This window comes from Pholcus phalangioides, unplaced genomic scaffold, assembly GCF_987345545.1.
Source record: "Pholcus phalangioides strain wild (caught in Gottingen) unplaced genomic scaffold, Ppha-v1.0 ptg000015l_1, whole genome shotgun sequence".
Taxonomy (NCBI): Eukaryota; Metazoa; Arthropoda; class Arachnida; order Araneae; family Pholcidae; genus Pholcus; species Pholcus phalangioides.
Window position 1 is genome coordinate 15,819,359 of NW_028301608.1, and position 21,053 is coordinate 15,840,411.

Here is a 21,053-nt window from a genome sequence, read left to right on the forward strand (position 1 = left end):
TTTCAGCTGAAATCTCATGAAAAATTGTGTCATCAACAAAAGAACCATTATGTCACATGACCAATAAATAAATTAGCCAGACGGAAGCCACTAAATTTTTTTTCTCTGCCGGGTTCCCACCCAAAAAATTAGAAAAAGTAGGACAAGAAGGGAAAGGAACCCCCCCCCCCCCAAGACAACATAATCATAGCCTTATGAAAAAAACCTTTTTTTTAAGTTTTAAAAACTTTCACTTTTTTCTTTTTTATCAATATTAATAAATTAATTGGCTCACTTTTAATGCAAAAGTATTTCATTTAACCAGTCATCTGACTATTCATATTCTGCTAGCGCAACTCAGTCATTGGAGCCTGGATCATGAGGGTTCAGAGGTGCTTAAGAACCAAAATAATTGTGAATATACAATACACACCCTCTTTCCCCCACTCACACCCTTATGAATCCCATATATATAGGATGCAGACAATCCTAAAACTGCTCAACATTTTTTTCTTGTCAGCACCTGTGCCGTAGTGGGCATTTCATTTGAAAATGGTTTTGTTGTCTTTATTTTCTTAAAAAATTCAGGTCTAAAATTTTTTTTCCCCAGAAAACAGAATTGCAGATATAGTATGAGAAACTATACTAATGCTACTACTCTATATGAAACTCTCATAGAACTAATAATGCACAAAATTACTAGTTTCACAGGGAAAATAATTGCAAATGAAATAATTGCATTGTTAATTCAGGTATAAGAACATAAGGCCATAACAAGTGCACACCATATATGACAAATTAAATAATAATACCCAATACAACATTCAGTGATGTCAAATCCCAACATAACGTCAACAAATCCATACTCTACTTTGACACAATATCCACACAATTCAGTTGCATTACAATTGATAATCAAATTGTGTATTGCCTTTACAATTTGTTACAATGTTTCCAGATTATTATTTAAACTATAAAAGAAAACTCTGCTCCACAAAAGTACAATGACACTAACTAGCCAGTAATGAAAGAAACTGGAGATTTATTTATGAAAATAAGCTATTTCGTGATATATCCCAGAACCTACACTCTGGGAGTCAGTAACAACAAATTTCCCAAAGTGGAATTCAGTCATTGGAAAAATAGATAGAAACTAGCACACACACAAATCAATAATCACAATAGCATAGCTCATTTTTTCAATATTTCATTATAGAATCAATGTTTGTGTAACTACAAAAAAGAAAATAATAGCTGTTTGTATATATAAAGCCCACATAATTCATTGTACTACATAAATGCTTATGTACAATAACCAAAGGCAATAACCCAGTTTTTCTTCTCATCAATTCTTCTTTAATAAATAAGTAAACAGTTTTTCTTAATTTTGATCTCTCAATATCAATTATATTTATAAACTACACTGTCAACAACTAACAACAAATTAAAATAATCTTTGATTTCAACAGTCTGAGAATTTCACACGGTGCATAATTGGAGGAAGGGAGAGAACAGACCATAGCCTGTGACCAGAATGAATCAAAATAAGTCAATTTATACCTCAATCTGATAACAAAAATTCATGAGAGTAATCAAAAAATATAACATTCCCAATGCAATACATACATGTAAACACGATCAAAACCAGATTTAATGAACCCGCTGAGACAGACGGAAAAAATTAATTAAATTGAAGAAATTGTCACGTCAGGGTTGAGATAATCACAAGTATAAACACAAAATCTTCAGAAAATTAAATCACGGTTCAACTGTATGCATAAAAAGCTTAATGATACCTATTTTTGAAAACTTGCATTTAATAAATTGCACATTCACGTGTTAAAAAATGAAATTTTACTAAAATATAAAAAATTTTGTAAGTAAAATAAAATCATGCATTTAAGATTGAAATCATACAAAATACATGAATGAATGAATGAACACCAGAACTTTCCAACTGGACTTATCCCATTGCCGAGATCTCTTCAGGCCAGCTTTGTGGCAGAGTCTGGAACACTTTATTTTGTGTCAAATATTGTGTCGTTATTTTGTACAAAATACAACAAAGACTTTTGAGCTAATCGTCAAATCAATCAAAATTATTCATAAGAAAATTTCATAACCGATTCAATCACACAAATACAAATGAAGTAAAAATTTGGATATAAAGAACAAAAGCAATTTGCTTTTCAATTAAATCGTTACACAAACTTAAAATCCAAGATGAAATAATATTTTTGAAAAAAAAAACCATTGAATTGATCTTTTTTCATGAGTATATTGCTGCATCACTTCGATTTGTTTCACTGCAGAACTGAATAACTCTTTTCAATGTTAAATAAATACTACATTGATATGTTATAAATTGCAAACAGAAAAAAAAAATGCAAAAGATACATAGAATGAAGAAGTGAATAACAATAAAAGAAATACTACCAACAACTATGATGAAAATAAATTTGCATATGCATTGAAAAACATTTTAAAGCACCAGGAATGTTCGCATACATTACAAATAGTAGGATCAATGTGATAAAATCCAAAGAAAATAATATCCAACAGAAAACACGCAAAAAGAAACGCAGTGTCTATAACATTAAAAAAATATAATTATTTTTGTCGAACTTCAAAGTCAATCTCTGTAACGTATCTCTGAAGTCAAGCACAGAAATAAGCAGATTTATTACCGAACATATGCTACACAAATACACAACATGTGAAATACTTAATAAAAATATACTCTTTTTCTCTCTATATATATATAAGTGTATATAAATTTATGGCTGGTCTTATAGTAATGCACTTGATGACAATGATAGGCATCTGTGGCTTGCTGGTAATCAGGACGTGCAATATTACAGTTTTCCCCCCTCAATCATTTCTTAGTATGACGTCGTCGTTTGCTCAAAAGTGAATTATTTGTATTATCAAGATTTTTCAAATGTATTGCATCATAATCAACACGCATTGTTGCCAGGGATCTTGTCATTTCGTCCTAAAAGAATAAAAAAGAAACATGGAAGATTAACATAGCAATATTCAGTATTATTATAAAATCCACAGACAGACATTTTAATAAAATCAAACAAAATTAGATCAATATTCTGAAAATATATACTATATTCAATAGTATACATTAGAATCCTATTAAGAACTTGTGTGCTTAAGTGAATAAAATATTTTTCCCATTAGACATAATAAAATCACTGTTTTATCAGTTAATAAAAAATTTGGTTGTACAAAATATTTCTGAGTTTCTTGGAATTTTTCTTAACAAGGTTCAACTTAATTATTATTAAAAAGTACACTACTACTACTACTTAACAATACACCTTGTACACATTCCTCCACAAAATTTCTAATGAATCTGTCAAAAAAACTAGAAAGTATACTGCATATAACCATACATATTTTGACCGTTTTCTCCAATTTTTACAAAAGTGAACTAGATTCACATGTTCTCAATATATAAAAGGCTGTAACATATGCATTCCTTATCTAAAAAGTAACTATGCATCACATGTAAGCACAGAAGGTTTAACGTTTTTTTGCGTACGATTAGCAACACTGACATTGATGATGCTCCTCTCACTTTGCTCTCACTCATGCTTTGCTGAGTCTAGCTTAAGTATAATGTGTTACAATAGCGTACAATTCATATCTTGCCAATTATACATTTTCTCAACAACGAAAAAAGTGAGCACACAGTTGATACTCACTAAGAAATTGCTTTCATATGCAGTAAAACTCCTCTTAATGGACACCCCTTCTGATGTGGTCACTCCTTTTACAGCTGAATAATAATTTCCCCTTGTATAATAAAAGTATGCATTTCAAACCCCAGATTAATGATCACTCCTCTTTTACGAACAAATTTTTCTGTCTTGCCAATGTCCAAAAAAATAGAAGTTTTATTGTATTTGCACATAACTTGACAAAATGTAAAAAAAATATGTCTGTGAATTCTTCTCAAGGCAGGAACGATGTTCATGTTGAACCTCTGTAATCTTTGATGAACCTCTTCAAAGTAATGAAGAAACACTTTGCACAAATCAATGTCTCACAATAAGAGATTACAAGAAATCATTAAGGAAGTATCAAAGATAATGCTTCATTCGAGGGAGAAGTTTTTAACCATACGCCATCTAGACCTTGCACTCATTGACTTCCTCTTGTTTCTTCAATATGAAGAAACATGGTACAGGACACTTCCATGATGATGATGAGATCAAAAATAAAGAAATGTGACTCAAACAGCTAGTGGCAGAATCACATGTGTGTGTGAGACTAAGTATACTACTACTCAGACCACTTCAGACAGTGTCATCAATGATATACAAAAATATTGCATGTACCATTAAATAGCATTTGTAGTGGATATGATGCAAAGTGAAAATGTTCCGTATTTTTTAGCCTATACATAGTGCTTCTGTGGTGGTCAAGTAGTCATAGTGACAGACTCACATCGTGAGGTCCCAGGTTTGAACCCCCAGTGGTGCCACAGTGGTGGTAGGCTGAAGTTGGTTTCCTGTGATTCCAGACTTGGTGCGAATGTGAGCCGTCTCCCTGTTAAAAAGTCTCACAACAGAGAGCAACAGGCCTTCAAGCAGTACAGATATTCAATCATTACACTTCACTCCTGAACAATGTGGTTATCACTTCTATAGATGGCAGCACTGAAAAATCTAACACAACACTCTATACACACTCAGACTATTAGGTACTTACACTTCCAGCACAACTCACTAGGTAGTAAACTGCCCATGGTGATAGACCTGAGTTGTGCTTGGTTTGAAAGAAAGCCTATTCATTGTGGTGTTAAATCTATCTTCATTTCAAAAAAACACAATCTTTCAAAAATTGACTATGAATATTATTGTGTAAGATTGTAATGCAGATTAGTTTGACATTGCATCTCAACAGTTACAAAAAGAGTTCTGAGTATTTAACAAACAGCACTCTACAAATATATGTTTATAGAATACACAAAAATAGAAATTACATGAAGGTTTAATTTTTTTTTCACATGTAAAGGTGCAGTTCTTAGGCAGAGCATTATGCCATTGAATACTTTTTAAATTTTTTCAGGTTGCAGCTAAAAAAATTAGCTAAGGTACCAGTAAATTACAAAACCCACAGACAGCAAACTCATTTAAAAAATAAAAATAACCACAACACAATATGGTTATACATCAATGAAATATTGTTAAGAAAAACTAACCTGAACTTCTGGCCAGGCATATTCTTCTTCTCTTAGAACCCTTACCGAATGCAGGGGAGTCTGAGGAACCTCAGTGTATTTCTAAAAAGTTTTAAACACAACATCAAAACTCATTTGAGCACTATATAACACTGATTAAAAAGTAACTTGAAACTACAGTAAAATTCAAAAAACCATATAGAATAAATGCAATTGTTAAATGAAAATCTAAATTGAAAAAATGAAAAATCTGATTAACAGAATAGAGGCATGATGTTAACTTACAGCAATCCATTTATTGTTCATTACTTCATCAATAGTCATTCGTTTAGCTGGATCTATCCGTAGCAATCCTCGAATAAGATCCTTTGCTATATTAAGAACAAATTAATGTATTGTAACTCAAATCTCTACATAACAAAATTAAATATGCAGTTTTCTTCAAGCCATATTTTACATGATACCAGTCACATCACTTCTGTTGACTTCAACCATGTTCATCTAAAAATGCAATTGCTTATTTATATTTATTGATTTGAACCCACGTTCATACTCAAATAAAGTAGAGAATTTTTACAGAAATATTTTTATGCAGTTGACATATGACAAAAAAATAAATTGATAAGAATACAATCATTTTTTAATCCAATAGAAGTCTAATCATTTTGGCTCTCACAAAAATTACAAAAAAAAACCCAAAAAACAAATGGCCAATTGAAATTACCACAATGCCTTAAAATACTTCTGTCTCCCCATTATTAAAGCATTGGAAGAAAAAATTATGATCAAAATAAAAAAATTTCAGCAAAAAAAGGTTGGCACATTCTTTCATAATTCAAAATTAACAAAAAATTATTTACATTTTTAAAGGTTTCAAATTGTTTTGTAAATAATATAAATTTCTAAGCACATAAAACATTATAGTTTCATATCATACTTTATAACTTACCATCATTAGAAACATTTTCCCATTCTGGATTAGGAAAATCATATTGTCCAGCCCTTATTCTTTTTTTCATGCCTGGTGATATTGCCAAGCCATGATTGCTATAAAATGGGGGGAACCCACATAATCTGTAAAAAATGTACATATGACTTAATTCAGGAGCAAAAATTTCATCCATTACGAAATAAATATTTAAATTTTATTTGATAATTAAAAAAGTATATACTGTGTTGATGGCATAGGCCTGCGATGGAAAAGTTATTTGAAAAGTAACAGTACAATTTTAAGAGCCCAGCAAAGTGATGGAAAAACAGAACATCCCTTCTCTCAACAAATTAATTTAAAAGATACAGTAAAACCTGTACTAAATGGAACATTAAGAGACTGAAGTAGTATTCCATTTTTGACAAATTTCCATTTCCGTGCAAATAAAAGCACCAATCATTGAACAGACTATATTTTGATTTCATTTAAAGCAGGTTCCCCGTCTCATACAGTGTCTTAGACAGGTTTCACTGTGCACTTTCATGTAATACAAGACACCCCCACAAGACGTGTAAAACATGACATTCTACATAACCAATTGTAATACGATTTTTTTTCCATGTAGCAAGGAGGTCAATTCAAGATTTAAAAAATTAAAATCCATTTTTAAGCTATTTTTCTGTAATATTATAAGTTAGGATTAATTCTTATCATATAGGGATTTTTCACAAAAATAGGAATATTGTGATGGCACACACACACAATGTGCCAAATTACAGCAAATACCCATGATTTATAACATTTTTTTTTAAAACTTTTTACTCCTTCTGCATTATTAAAATACAGTAGACTTCGATAATCCACCCCTGTGCTATATTCTGGCGTTTTAGGCAGGTTTTCTTCGGGCATTTGAAAGAAAACATATCACTGCATCTCTGTGTGTAAAAGTTAATATTAAAAAGGGACTTTTTCAATTAACTTCCAGCAATCTGGTACACCCTGGTCTGATATATGCTAGATTAGCAAGAGTCTACTACAGTAATCTGATTGTTCAGTGCGAGCAAAAAAGAAAGTATTCTTTGGAAGTCGATAATAAAATGCATTTATTGCAAATGATAAAATTCACAGAACGTAAGCAGAATTTAATAAACTGCATTCCTCTCTATGAAACAAAAAGTCTGCTGTAAACAGAATTTTTTTTAAATAAGTTACTCACAAAATATACATTATCACTCCCAAAGACCACATGTCACATGATTTGTCGTATTTCTCAGGTCCAAGCACTTCTGGAGCTAGAGGGGGATAAATTAACATTATTTTTAAAAATATTTTATTGTTTCAAATGCACTACAGTGAGCAGCAGTGTCTACAGCAAATGGCTTGAAAAATGAATTCATTTGCAAATAAAAATAATAATAAAGAAGACCAACTCACCAACATAATATGGAGTATAACAAGGTGTTTGGAGTGAACTAAAATTTGTAGTTTCTTTTGCGAAACCAAAGTCAGTGAGTTTCAATACACCTGTCTGGTCAGGCTTGGAATATAATAAATTTTCCGGCTGAAAAACATGGAAGAAAATTCATTAACAATATAAGAACAAACACCACCGCATTCAATTTCTTTGCAAAATACCTTTCAAATTGTGAGGTAATTAACCCATTCGCATCCTCACTTCAAATTTACTGATTGTCCCACACCACCGTAATAAGGAATCATATTTTTATACTGTTATAGTAACTGTACGTATGGATTATTATGCTCACAGATGCAAATGGGTTATTAAGGAAAACCAAAAGATTGCAGTGTCTACATGAATTTAATATGAGCAATAAATATTCCTCAAGAAAGTTCATGACTAAGTTTTCCGTGTTCCATTTTATAGTTTTTCTTCTATGGCCACATATGTTCCATTCAATGAACATCAGTTGAAAAATGAACATCGCAGAAATTAAAGAGAGAGCTCTTATTTTCTCAGTTCCCAATTTTGTCAAGGAAAAAGAATTTTTGGATATTAATGCCAAGAGATTACCTTTGTAAAGAAAAGTTGTTTGTTTCTGCCAGAAATCTAGAAATCAAACCAAAAATTAAGTTTGCAGGAGAGGACCTGGGTTTTATTCCAAAAAGTATCTTTCTTTGATAATGAAATTTTCTGAAAAATGAGACAATGATAAACTGTATCTTCTAATACAGCATTTATCAACTGCCAGGTTGATAAATGGTACTGGGCCCTGACACAAGTCAAATCGGATGGTGAGCGATTTTCCATTCCCTCCCCCATTTACTTCCTGTAAGTTGTATATATGACCAGGCCCTCCACTTACAAAAATAAATTAACACACACAAAAGGAGCCACAGACTCAAAAGGTCGAGAACCACTGCACTAATATCAATGACACAGAGACATCAAAGAATGAGTAGAGCAAGTAGAGGTGAATGAAATGGATAAATATATACATATTAAATGGTGCAGTTTTGAATATAGTTGCTGGATTATCAAATGAGAAATGGGGGACATATACTATGAGGGTCCTGTAAAAATCATCAATATGATATACAGTAGAGTCGAATCCCGTTATAATGAATGCCAAGAGACCGGAAGAATCACTTGGTTATAACGAAATTTCATTATAAAGGAATTCCAGGTAACCTAGCATTGTTCCTATGTAAACTGATTTGGGAAATTAGGAAAGTTTTAATTAAAAAGAGATTTTTGCTATGACGGTATTCGTTAAAATGGGATTTGACTGTATATGATGTACAGGGGTTCCCAACATTTGAAATTTTTTACCCTTAAAAGACAAGCTTGAGAAGAAACTATTATGACATATGAACATCATGATCAACAATTAGACAAATATAGTCAAACTTGGTCGATTTGAAGTCCAAAAAATCACTGCAAGAAAGTTCAAATTAATTTATCCTGGATCTGTAAAATGGCCAATTATTAAAATTTTATCACTAATTTAGTTATGAAACTTTTGCGAAAACTTTAATAAATCTATAATTATATGATTGATCTTAGCTGCTACATTATTCCACTGTTCTACAATCAGCATCACTGCAGAATTTCTTGACCATGTTCAAAGCCTGATTTACAGAAACAGTTCATGATCATCCATTACAAAATTGTTTCCCAAATTTTTCTTATTATTCTTATGCTATCAATGAAATATACTTTCATTAATGTATTACTATCCAAACTTTCTGATATTTTCCACTCTTAATTACGACAAAAATAATCAGATTTTGAATGATACGCCTTGATCTATAAGAAAAACATAATTGATATTGAGTGGTACAGTCTCAATGCACTCTAGCCGAACAATGTTAAAATGAGCATAAAATTATAAAAAAAAATAGAGGAAACAACAGAATTTTCAAGCTTTTATTTTGTTTTTAAAAATTTGTTGTTTAACTGATTGAAAAAAAAAATTGATAAAAGCAAAATCTGGCGTCTTGTAGAACTTCTCTAAACTAAATTTGCTCAATACAAAAATCATTATTTTTTTCCTCCAACATTGAATTATCCAAAAAACTTGAAAGAAAACGTCAATTAAACAAGAATTTTTAATATTAAAATAGAGAGAAAACTCAAGAGGAGTTCGTAAAAGTTTGAATTAACCAAGTTCCACTGTATGTGAGTGTTATTGAATAATTTTTCAAGTTTTATGATAAAACAAATTTGCTGGATAAGCACGGAGAAATAATTTTATTACATCAAATCATGGCAAGTGATGAAATTGTCATTAACATTCATAAAAAATGGAGGCACGCAGTAACTACATTTCGAGACTGAAAACAATGAGAGCACCAGAACCTACTGAACTTACCTTAAGGTCCCTATGAGCAATGTTCATGTGATGTAGATGAGCTAGGGCTATACAAATGTCCCGAACAATCTCTGCTGCTTCTGGAAAAGGAAAGGAAAAAAACATGAAAAAAAATTCCAAGTGAATTTTGACTTTGAAATGATTCTAAGAACATACAAGTCCCCCTCCCCCCAACTCAGAGAACAATAAACTCAGAAGAGAAATACCTTTAATGCACTGTGATGCAGGTAGATATTATTTCACTGTCTTAGACTTGCCTTTAATTAAAGATCAATTTACAGACAATAAATTTTTCCCCTTTAATGGAATGTGAACAAAACATGTCCCCGCCTATTGCCAGTTTATCTCAGGGTTAGAATGTAAAATCCCAAGAATAATCTTTAGAATATTCTCAAGAGTATTGATAATAATATATATATTATAATAAATAATCTCTATAAATAACTTGAGAATATTCTCTGGAAGAACTACTGAGAATAATGCTTATTTTGAATAAGAATATTCTCCAGTAATTTATAATAGTAGTCCTTCCAAAGAATATTTTCTGTTCCTATAAAGAAGACGGGGGAAGTTTGTGACCCACAAGATTAAGCTTCAAAAGCAAGAAAATGAAACTAACATGGGTGAATTGCACAACTTGCAAAAAAATATGAATGATGCAAAATTTAAGTATGTACAATTGAAGAAAATAACAGTTCAGTATCTTCTTAGAAAATGACGGTGATTATATAAGAATAGCTTCCTTTGTCAATCAACTTTGATTTTATTGAACTTATTTCTGAGAATTTATCTGATTTTAAAAAGAAATTTTTTAATGTTTAAAGGTTTTCAAAGTTTCAAGAAATGTTTATATAAGCCAAGTGATTTAGTAGTTAACTGAATTTTAAGTTGTCAAGTACTTTAAAATGTATGCAGGGCCATTTACACATCATTAAGTTGTCAAGTGATTTGGTTTGGTGATTTAAATAAACCTGATTCTATTTTTCCTGTTAAGTAGGCCTATGCTCATGCACCAGTGGGCCTCATATAAAAATTATACAATGAGTATTTACTAAATCCACTTAACGTGAGGACACTTTTTCCAGAACAAGCCAAATTAAAATTTAGTTAACTATTAAATCACTTACACGTGTAAACAGACCTTTAATAACAAAAACTTTTGAAACTTCTCACTATGACAGAATATTCTCCAACAAAAACATGGCTCATACTCCTTGAAAGTAAAAAAATTCAAGGACTATTCAAGCACTTTTCCAGGCAAAATTTTAAAATTCAAGGACATTCATATCGCGGTTGATAAAAAAATAAAAACAGTGATTTTTTACAAAAATTAAATTGGATTTTTTAATTCATATTCAACATTTACTCATTTTTAATTTTGAAACGCCAATTATTTAAAGCTATATATAATTTTTTAAAACAATTATAATTCTCATTTCAACTTGTAGACAATGTCAAGTTTTAAAGGTCTTGCTTTTGAAAAAAGCCACTGTAGTTCAGTATGCAAATAACATTTAACCCTTAACACACTAAGCGGGGTCTTCGAAGGACCCCAGAGTGACATTTCTAGCGATCCTGCTTTAACTATAAGAACAATTGTTTTCTTAATTTTTGTATGTGTCCCGCACCACCTTATGATAAAAAATATTTATTAGATTTATAGAATATTCTACAAAAAAAAAATTAAAAATTAAAAATGCGCTTGGGGTCCCTGGAAGACCCCGCTTAGTATTCTACGTTACAAATGTGAAAAGATTTAATTCTTGTTTAAATCATAGAAAATGAACATTTTAGCGACCCTTTCATCTGTATATAATAATTATTATTATTATTGCATTTGGTTTGAGTGGCAACGTGTTTGTTTTCTAAAGTCAAAGCCGACGAGGATGGTTATTTTGTGTACTGTTACACTGTTACCCTACACGCCGACTGAACGTAAACAAGCTGATTGGAAATTTTGAAAAATGTCTCGCAGACAACTTTCCGATGATGATATTGTTCACTTGCTAGAAGAGTGTGACCTCAGTGGCCCGGAAGACATTTTGAGTGACTCTGATGAAGAATTCATTCCACAAGAAGATGAGTCAGAATCTGAAGACAACGTTGAAGTGAATTCTGAAGAAAGTGACATTGCTAGCGGCAATTCGGATGCTGATTCTAATGGAGATGAATTAGTTGCAAAATCAGGAAGAAAGTGGACAAGTTCAGTCCCTCCCGTGACTCGTCGTCGCAAACATAACATTGTCAGAAGGTGTCCTGGTCCAACGAGAGCAACTAATTTTGCAACTAACATGTCCGAAGTGTTCAACATGTTCCTTGATGACCAAATTGTAGATACTATATGCACCTTCACTAATGCTGAAGCGTCACGTGTTGTTCATAACTTCAACGTGAATGCTTCTCTGAACAGAATGAGAGTTTGGTTAGATGTAGATCCTGTGGAAATAAGAGCGTTTTTTGGTGTGTTACTGATTGCTGGTGATCTTCGGTGCCGAAAAGAAAGCATTTCTGAAATGTGGCAACAGATGAAAAAATTCGTCGTGCAGTTTTTACTGCTGCTATGCCACGGGACAGATTTGTGCACATCCTTCAGTTTATCAGGTTTGACGATAAATCGACACGTGACCAACGAAAGGCAAATGATGACCAGCAAAATATGGGATCAAAGTCTGGGCAGCTGCGGATGTGAAGACGTCATATTTATACAATATGCAAGTCTACACTGGAAAGCTCCCAGGAAACCTGCCAGAAAAAAACTTAGCACACCGCGTAGTGCGTGACTTGACGAAACCATTCTTTGGATCTGGAAGAGGTGCGACTACTGACAATTTTTTCACGTCTGTGCAAACTGCAGAATTTTTGCTGCAGAAAAACGTTACTATGACAGGAACACTGAGAGTAAAAAAGCCAGATATTCCTGTAATGATGGAAACTGCAAAATATAGAGACCTTCTTTCATCAATATTTATCTTCTCAGAAGGAGTAGCAGTGGTCAGCTACGTCTCAAAGAAAAACAAAACAGTTCGTGTCCTTTCCACTCAATTTATTGATGAGTCAGTATCCAATGAAAGTCATAAGAAGCCCAACATGATACTTGAATATAACCGTACCAAAGGCGGGGTAGACAATGCAGACAAGTTGATAAGAGAATATACGTGTGCCAGACGTACCTCAAGATGGCCTCTGAGACTTTTCATGAACATTCTTGATATTGGAGCCCTAAATGCTTTCATCATTTGGATGTCGAAAAACATAGACTGGAACAGAGGCTTGAAAAATCGCAGATATCGATTTCTATTGGAAATTGGTGAGGAACTTACACTGCCAAACATTCATCGGAGAGCAAACAATCGAAATGGTCTCCATCTTCCTGTTGTCAGAGCCATTGAAGCTGTGGGAGTAAATGTTACAGGCAACGCCACAGCTAAATGCGCATCATCAACATCACAGCAGCATCAGATCCGGAAGAGAGGAAGATGTGTTTATTGCCCCAGAAACATAGACAGGAAAGTAAATATTGTCTGCAGTAAATGCAAGTGTTTCGTATGCGAAACTCACAGAAAGACCTGCACAACTGTGACCTGTGCTAAGGGCTGCAGCACTACATGATTCTTTACGATGACATATACAACTAGTTTTATATTAACTTTTTACTGTCTACAACGTACTGTCGAAATAAATAACATATTTAATTCTAAAAGTGCTTGTATTACTGAAATATACTTTCAGAAATCTAAAAAACCAAATTTAAGTAATATACCGCAAAAAAATTGATTAATAAAAGAAAAAAAATTGGGGTCCTTGAAGGACCCCAGCTTAGTAAACAACGTTGATAAAAAAGCTTAGTATGTTAAGGGTTAAGCAGAAATCATTTTATGCTTGAAACAGTATTGAACTTTGCCTTCAATGAAAAAAAATCATCATATCATATATCTAGGGTGACTATATGACCTGTATTTCCTGGGACATTTCCTTATTTTCATGTAATTTTGGCCATCCCAATTTGAATTTTTTCATGAAAAAATATCCCATTATGTTCCATATATTCTCTACAAAGCCTATTGAAGTTTTTAATCTTTACTAAAATTAAGTATTAAAATTGTTTTCCTAATCCTATGAATTATATTATGATAATCATGACTTTAAATATTGTCATGTTCGTCCCCCCCCCCCATATAGAATCAATTTAAATCTTCTGCTTCAATGCAATGGTGCTTCATTTTCTGCTTCTTTTTTTTTTTGGCAATTTTAGCAATAATTGGCAACTTTCCTTACCTTTGTTAACATTTTTGGTAACAATTGGCGATTGTCCCTTATTTTTATCAAGGAAATATGGTCAGCCCACATATATTCAACTGACATTCAATAGTTTAAAATATTTTGAAGGGATGCAAATTTTTGCTGCCATATTTTAGGCAACATCTTTTTAAACATAGAAATACCACAGGTATGCGTGACCATGTGTCCTGCTTTGAACATTGTCACATAATCATTGTACCCTTGTTGCTCTACACATTTTCGCCCTAGTGGAATATGGTTTAGAGGGGATCGAGTTGAAGGAGGACAAAAATTTATGGAAGAAATTCACACAAAATATTTTTTTTCAAGCACTTGAAAACCATTATTATTTTTTCCAAGGACTTTTAAAGACTTGAAAATTAACTCTTTTTTTTTTTTATCAAGGACTTTCAAGTATTTTCAAGGACTGTACGAACCCTGTAAAAGTTGTCATTATGAGGTGATTATGCCAAAAAATTTTTTGTTTTAAATGCTTCAAGCAATGAAAACGGTATTACATTTCATATTTACACAATGTTTATAAACAATAGTAGTAGAGCATGTTTCATTATTTAAAAGAAAAATAATTATTCTAGAGTATTCCCAAATTTCTACATCCAGGAGAATATTCTCAACCCCACATCTCTACTTAGGGTAAGATCAACTAGATGGAGAAACATGTAGGCTAAAATGGAGAAGGGTGTTTAATAAAACCTTTGGGCTTGTCATTGCCAAAATAACATGCTTTTTAAAGCAGAGAGATCTTGGCATCTCATCAATGAAAGGGTTAAATTACTTGTCATTACTACAATGTGCAATCACACCCAAATTATGCCATGAAAAAAAAAAATCAGAACATATAAGCCATTTTGCCAATTCAATCATTGAGAGGAAGATTAGCCATAGATCTTTCACGAATATAATATTTTTTTCTTCACCAAATAAACATTTTTTTTTTCAAGCAAAGGTGATCTACAATACAAATGTTGACCATCACCATGACCCTAAAACTCCAGAGAATTAAACAACTGATATTATACATGTGCCATCAATTTAAGAGCGAAATAAAACAGAGGCTAATGAATTTTTAACAGGAAAATTCCCAAGGATTTTTATTGCATAAAAAATGGGAGAAAATAAGTATTTTTTTAAAGAATTAACATAGACATTCTGGAGATTTTAAAACTTTTTGTGAGTTCCAGAGATAGAATTGGATTTCAGAAGCCTCTTGGAAAATTCTCTGAGAGTTGTCAGCTATGTCATACTCAAAATCCTTCCAAAGAAAAATGATGAAACCAAGTTTATATCTCACCCCTTTCTGTAAAAGCTCCTTCAGCACGCTCTTGTATCCGTTGAAATAACTCCCCGCCTTCCATACTAGAAACAAACATCAAGAATGACACCATCACAAGTTGATCAGAATTTCTTTATACATAAATATGCACTTACGAATCATGTTGCCGACCATTTTTGAGTCGGCACAAATCACACCAAAACTGTTAAATTACATTTACAATACAAGTGATGGCATGTAGCCAAGTTTAGGATAGGTTCACTTGCACTCAAAGCCAACAGTTAACATCCAGACCAGGGTTTAAGCTACATCGTATTTTTCGCAAAATGTGAAAGAAAATCTTAAATATGAGAAAAAACTGGAAAACCAATGACGAGAATGCGAAAGAAGTAGTAGCCACTTTCGCAAGAATGGGTACAGGATGTAGAAAATGAGTAGATATCCAACCATCAATCATTAGCATTGTAGCATGTTGCTAAAGCTTTTCCCCTCATTTTCGCTTTTTTTGCTAAAGGAATTTTTTATCTAGCTTAAACCCTGATCCAGACATCCCCGGAAAGGTGCATGGTCATAATATACTTGCTCCGTGAGGTGGCAGATCAGCAAGGCATGAATGAACGCCAGGGTCTCTGCCACTGGACTTATCCTATTGCCGAGATCTCTTCCAGCCCAGCTTCGTGGCAGAGTCTGGAACAATATGAGTGCACCTAACAGTCTGAGTGTGTAGCTAGTGTTGTGTCTGATATTTCAGTGCTGCCATCTATACTTCAAATTGTGAATGAAGTGTAATGATTGAATATTTGTAACGTTGTAGGCCTGTTTCTCTCTGTGGCATGACTTTTTAACGGGGAGATCGGCTCGCATTCGTGCCTTGAAGTTGGGAACCACAGAAAACCAACTTCAGCAGACCGCCACTGCAGCGCCGGTGGGGTTTGAACCTGGATCCTCTTGATGCAAGTCCGTCACTATGACCACTCGACCACCACAGCGGCAAGATCAGCAAGGCGTGTTGTCGCCCCTGTGCATCAGAGCAAGCCGTCTTGACAAAATAAAAGCAAAATCACATCACCCATCCATTATTGGTGTTAAATCACACTTTTAGTGACATCAGAAATAGTTGAGACAGCATAATACACATATGCACCAATGAATGAATAAATATGTACAAGTAATTTTAGGCTTACCACTCCATCACGATAAGTAAGCATTTATATCCGCCGTAGACATTTTCATAGACATCTACGATGTTGACTATATGTTTACAATTGCTAGCCCGCCAATGTAATTCAACTTCTCTTCTTGCTTTATTAGAATCTCGTAAAACCTGTGAATTACAGAGTCAATAATTCTCAAATGTTCACAATGACTTTTTTATTGTGACACATGTAATAACACACACAAAAAAAGTTTTGTTAAAATTTTTTGTAAACAAGATAAAATATCAAGTAAAGCACAATATAGATGATCCAAAATCCTTGTCTATTGCATGTAATAAGATGAATAGCCTAAGCTACAAATATTTTCAGGCACAATTTGATAGTTTTTAGAAAAATATCTAATGTGTTGGCCAAGACATCAAAACTACTGAGAAAAAATTCACTGCACTAGACAAATCTTGAGTGCCGGCTGAGCATGTCGGTGCCGAAATAGCTCAGTTGGGAGAGCGTTAGACTGGAGATGAACATGTTAATTGAAAAATCATTCATCAGTACCTAAAATTTGCTATCAAGATTGCAAAACAATCCGGTCAAAACTTTGAGAAAAAGAACATTCCACAAATTTCTATTTCATAGTACAGGTTTGTGGTGCCACTGTCTGGATGGGCGGAACCTTCTGTCCAGCTCTTTACCAATCACATTCCTTTGCGCAATACCAAAACTGGTATCAACAGATTGATTTTTCTGAGAGCCATCGAACAAATCGTGCCATCTATCATCTATATATAGTAACACTATGTACCAACTTGATTGGAGTATGAGGACAAAGCAAACTATTTAAGATTTAGCCTATATTAACAGCGCCCAAGTGGTATTGCCACTAGGATACAATTTAAATTTAAAAAATAAGATTTTTTTATACCCTGTCCGTTGGCTTTTTGCCCCAGCTGGCTATTATTTCCTTCTTCTGATAGGTTGCCATGATACATTAATTTTCCCAGAGCGTGGTCAGCACCAACATGGAATTTTTTTGCACCAAAATTTATAACCTTGATAGCCAATACAATGTTTGCCAGTTTTGGCAACACTTTATTAAACTGTATATTTCGTTAATTCATTTAATAATTTTTGCGTATAATTTCTTCATAGTTTTTCTGCATATTAGATTGATTTCATGTAACAATGTGAATTTTTTGTGCCATTGTATGTGTTCTTTGTCAGCCATCTTGAATTGACCGCAGCCGAAGCAGCGATTGCTCGGCACGAAAAAAAAGTAATGTTGTGGGTGAATGGAATATTCACCTTCCTTTTTTTACCGCCGTTTACTGTTAAATGATGTCAAACCATAGAGGGCACTGATTATGTGCTTTTGTATTGCAGCAGTATCTGAATGATTTGAAACTGTTGGAGCTTTTTTTTTTGTTCCTTTTTACGGTATATAGGTGTACTGTTTTCCATGAATATGAGGAGTACGTTACCTTTGATTTTTCTTTTTGGATATCATTGTCTCTCAGGTTGTACCTTCAATATTTCCATATTTATTTTCTTGCATACCAAATATTATATCTGGAGCTTTAAGCCTGCAATCATGTTTTATTGACAGAACCCAGAGACTTTTATGCCCTGAGCATTTTATTATTTAAAAGAGTCTTATTTAAGAGAGTGTGGGTGTGGGATTTCATTTTATATCGTATATAGAATACTTATTAATTTATACATCAGGAGAGACCATTACATTTTATTTAAATGAGATGGTTTGTTTATTACCCAAGTATTCATTCTGAAATAATGTTATTCATTTTATATATAGCTTCATTTCCAATCTAGATCCCATATCTAGTCTAGGATGTTTTATTTTTAATATTGCTCTTTCTTATAACTTTGTTTTACTTGTTATTATTTTTATCATTTTTCCCCTTCCAACTGCTGCATCTTCTTTTAGCAATTTTTTTTTCTTTGGCAAAGAAAGACGTCAGACAATCCTCACTGTTTCACTCTTGGCAGCGTCATGGTTTCACACTTTTCTCCCCAAAGAAAAAAAATCAACAAAACGGCATTATACTAAAGCTGCTCTCAATCCTACGGGCCGATTGCTCTCTTATATTGAGAATTGACCTATCGTTTAGCACCCATTTTATCAGGATTGAATACAAATACACGGCTTAGAAACATTGCCAAGATGACTGGGTGCGCCAATATAGCACTGTTTTGAATCTTATGTGAAGCACGTGAGATTGGACAGCTCTTCTCGTTTATCATATCGAATTTTAGGCCAATGAACCCCCAACCTGAAATTAATATTGACACTCGTTTATAAGATATGAGTTTTTCTCACCTCAATGCAATCTTTGTGATAAGATTCCCTAAATTAGCCCGAAGACATATTAACGTCGATACAATGTTTAAAAGAAAATTCACAGGCATCAATACAGGTTGATAAATAAGGGAGAAAAGAGAATTTTATCCCCTCCGATCTATCGCTTACTTTTAACGCATACTTGACATTGGTTTTCTTCTCGTAACAAACAACGACTTTTCCGTTGATTCCCAATCCCAAAACGCTGTCGGTGATGGTGTAATCGTGAGTGATGGGTATCGATTTCGTTTGTAGGGACGGCCTCACCGAATAGGCGCTCGTTCGCTGATCCGTGTTCATGGTGTTGTTGCCGTTGATAACAATAGACGGATATTTCACCACGGTATGCAACACTCCCTTGTAAAACGCGAAAAAGTCACAGCATCCTCCGCAACAGGGTGTGTTGCTGCCGCTGCAGTTTGGACAATCGGGTCTCGTTGCCTTTCTCGAAATGATGGACACTTCGCTCAATAAATCGCGCAAATCGCCGAAATCATAAACATTTGCAATACGGAGGGGATCACCAGCATCAGCCACCACACTCAGCGTCGTTGCCAGCTCCATTTAAAACTATCGTCTCGGAAAAAATTCAATCATTGTTTTTCTCAGTTTTAATCTTATCAGAGTGAACGTTACAGCGCTGCCATCTAGTGATAAACAATTCAACTGGTGGAAAGGTGTTATATATCACAAGAACAAGATCAAGGAAAAAGTCAAAGTAGTGACCATAGATCATGTATATACCGGGACAGTCCTGGTATTTTCTGTATTTTTGGCCGTCCCGACTTTTTGGCAAAAGTGTTCCGGTTTCTCCCGTATTTTACACGTAGCCTACTTGAATTTTTATTCTTTATTGAAGTCAAAGATTGAAATTATTTTTTAACTAATAAATTATATTATGATAATTACAACTATATATGAGAATATTAATCTCCCACATTTTTTTTGTCTTGGTGAACGTTTTTATCGTGAAATTCATTTTAATCCACTGCAATTTGCAGTAACGCTTCATTTCCCGCCATTGTGATTTTTCCGTAATTTCAACAATATTTGGCAACTTTGTTCAGTTTTGGCGTCATTTTTTGGGAATGATTGGCGATGTCCCGTATTTTGCCGTATTTGGAATCTCAATATCCCGTATTTCTCTCGAAGAAATATGGTCAGCCTAAGTCAAAGAGGAACTACTTAAACATTTGTCGCTCCATCTCTCACTCTTCAAGAAATATTCCTTGCAAGTTCCTCAAACCTGCGCTAATGAGCATCATTGGAGGTACCATTGGTTAGGGAGCGGTGGCTTGGTTTAATGCAGCCAAATCTTCTCTCACCAAGATCAACACCATCTATAACTCCTCAATGAGATCTATCTTAGGCCTTTCTACTTCAACCCGCATAAACTCAGAACCATTCTCGCCCTACCCTCCTTTCAGGATTCTATTCTCTTCAGAATTGGGTTATCTTGTATTTCTGCCACAGCCTCTCCCACGCAGGGTCACTCCAACCATATGGATTCGGACTTTCGTCGCCTCTCTCCATCCTTGGCTAGGAAAATTTCACAGTGTGGAGGACATTCGTTCTCTTTACTCTCGCCATTTCAAGGAAAATATCCGTAATGCTCTTTTCTTATCTATTCCTGAGTTTAGCTCCTTCTATAACTGCTGCCAGAACTTCTCCCCTTTTTTTTCGAATAGAAGGTTGGAATGCTTGTTTTACAAACTCATTTGCAATAGAGCTCCCTTGAATGATTACCTCCATCGTATTAGGAAAATGGCTAACCCTCTCTGTCTACGATGCAAGATTCCTGAAACTTCCTCTCACTTTTTGTTTTCTTGTATTAGGTTCTCCCCGGCTCGTTTCTCAACTTTCAGTTCTCTTTCTCCATCAGTTAGTTGTTGGTCTGAATTCTGTTCAGGCAGGCCTGAAAGCATTATCCGTAGCTTTGAGAGATTTGTTACCCTCAGTCAACGTTTCTCGCGAGTTTTTTTTTTCCCCCTCTTCCCTCCTCTTTTTTTCTCTCGTTTGGTTTTT

General features: G+C 33.7%; 1 protein-coding gene across 1 annotated transcript; it reads right to left on the bottom strand.

Annotated features, from left to right (window-relative positions):
- Positions 1 to 2,136: 2,136 nt before the first annotated feature.
- Positions 2,137 to 19,600, bottom strand: MAPk-Ak2 (MAP kinase-activated protein kinase 2). Its single transcript, XM_089242918.1, has 10 exons — positions 19,158 to 19,600; positions 16,700 to 16,839; positions 15,534 to 15,598; positions 9,944 to 10,023; positions 7,545 to 7,671; positions 7,327 to 7,402; positions 6,129 to 6,253; positions 5,465 to 5,550; positions 5,201 to 5,281; positions 2,137 to 2,974 (listed from the first exon to the last, which is right to left on the bottom strand). The coding sequence occupies exons 1-10, from the start codon at positions 19,590 to 19,592 to the stop codon at positions 2,855 to 2,857; spliced, it is 1,335 nt and encodes a 444-aa protein (XP_089099044.1). The 5' UTR covers positions 19,593 to 19,600; the 3' UTR covers positions 2,137 to 2,854.
- Between the last annotated feature and the right edge of the window lie 1,453 nt (positions 19,601 to 21,053).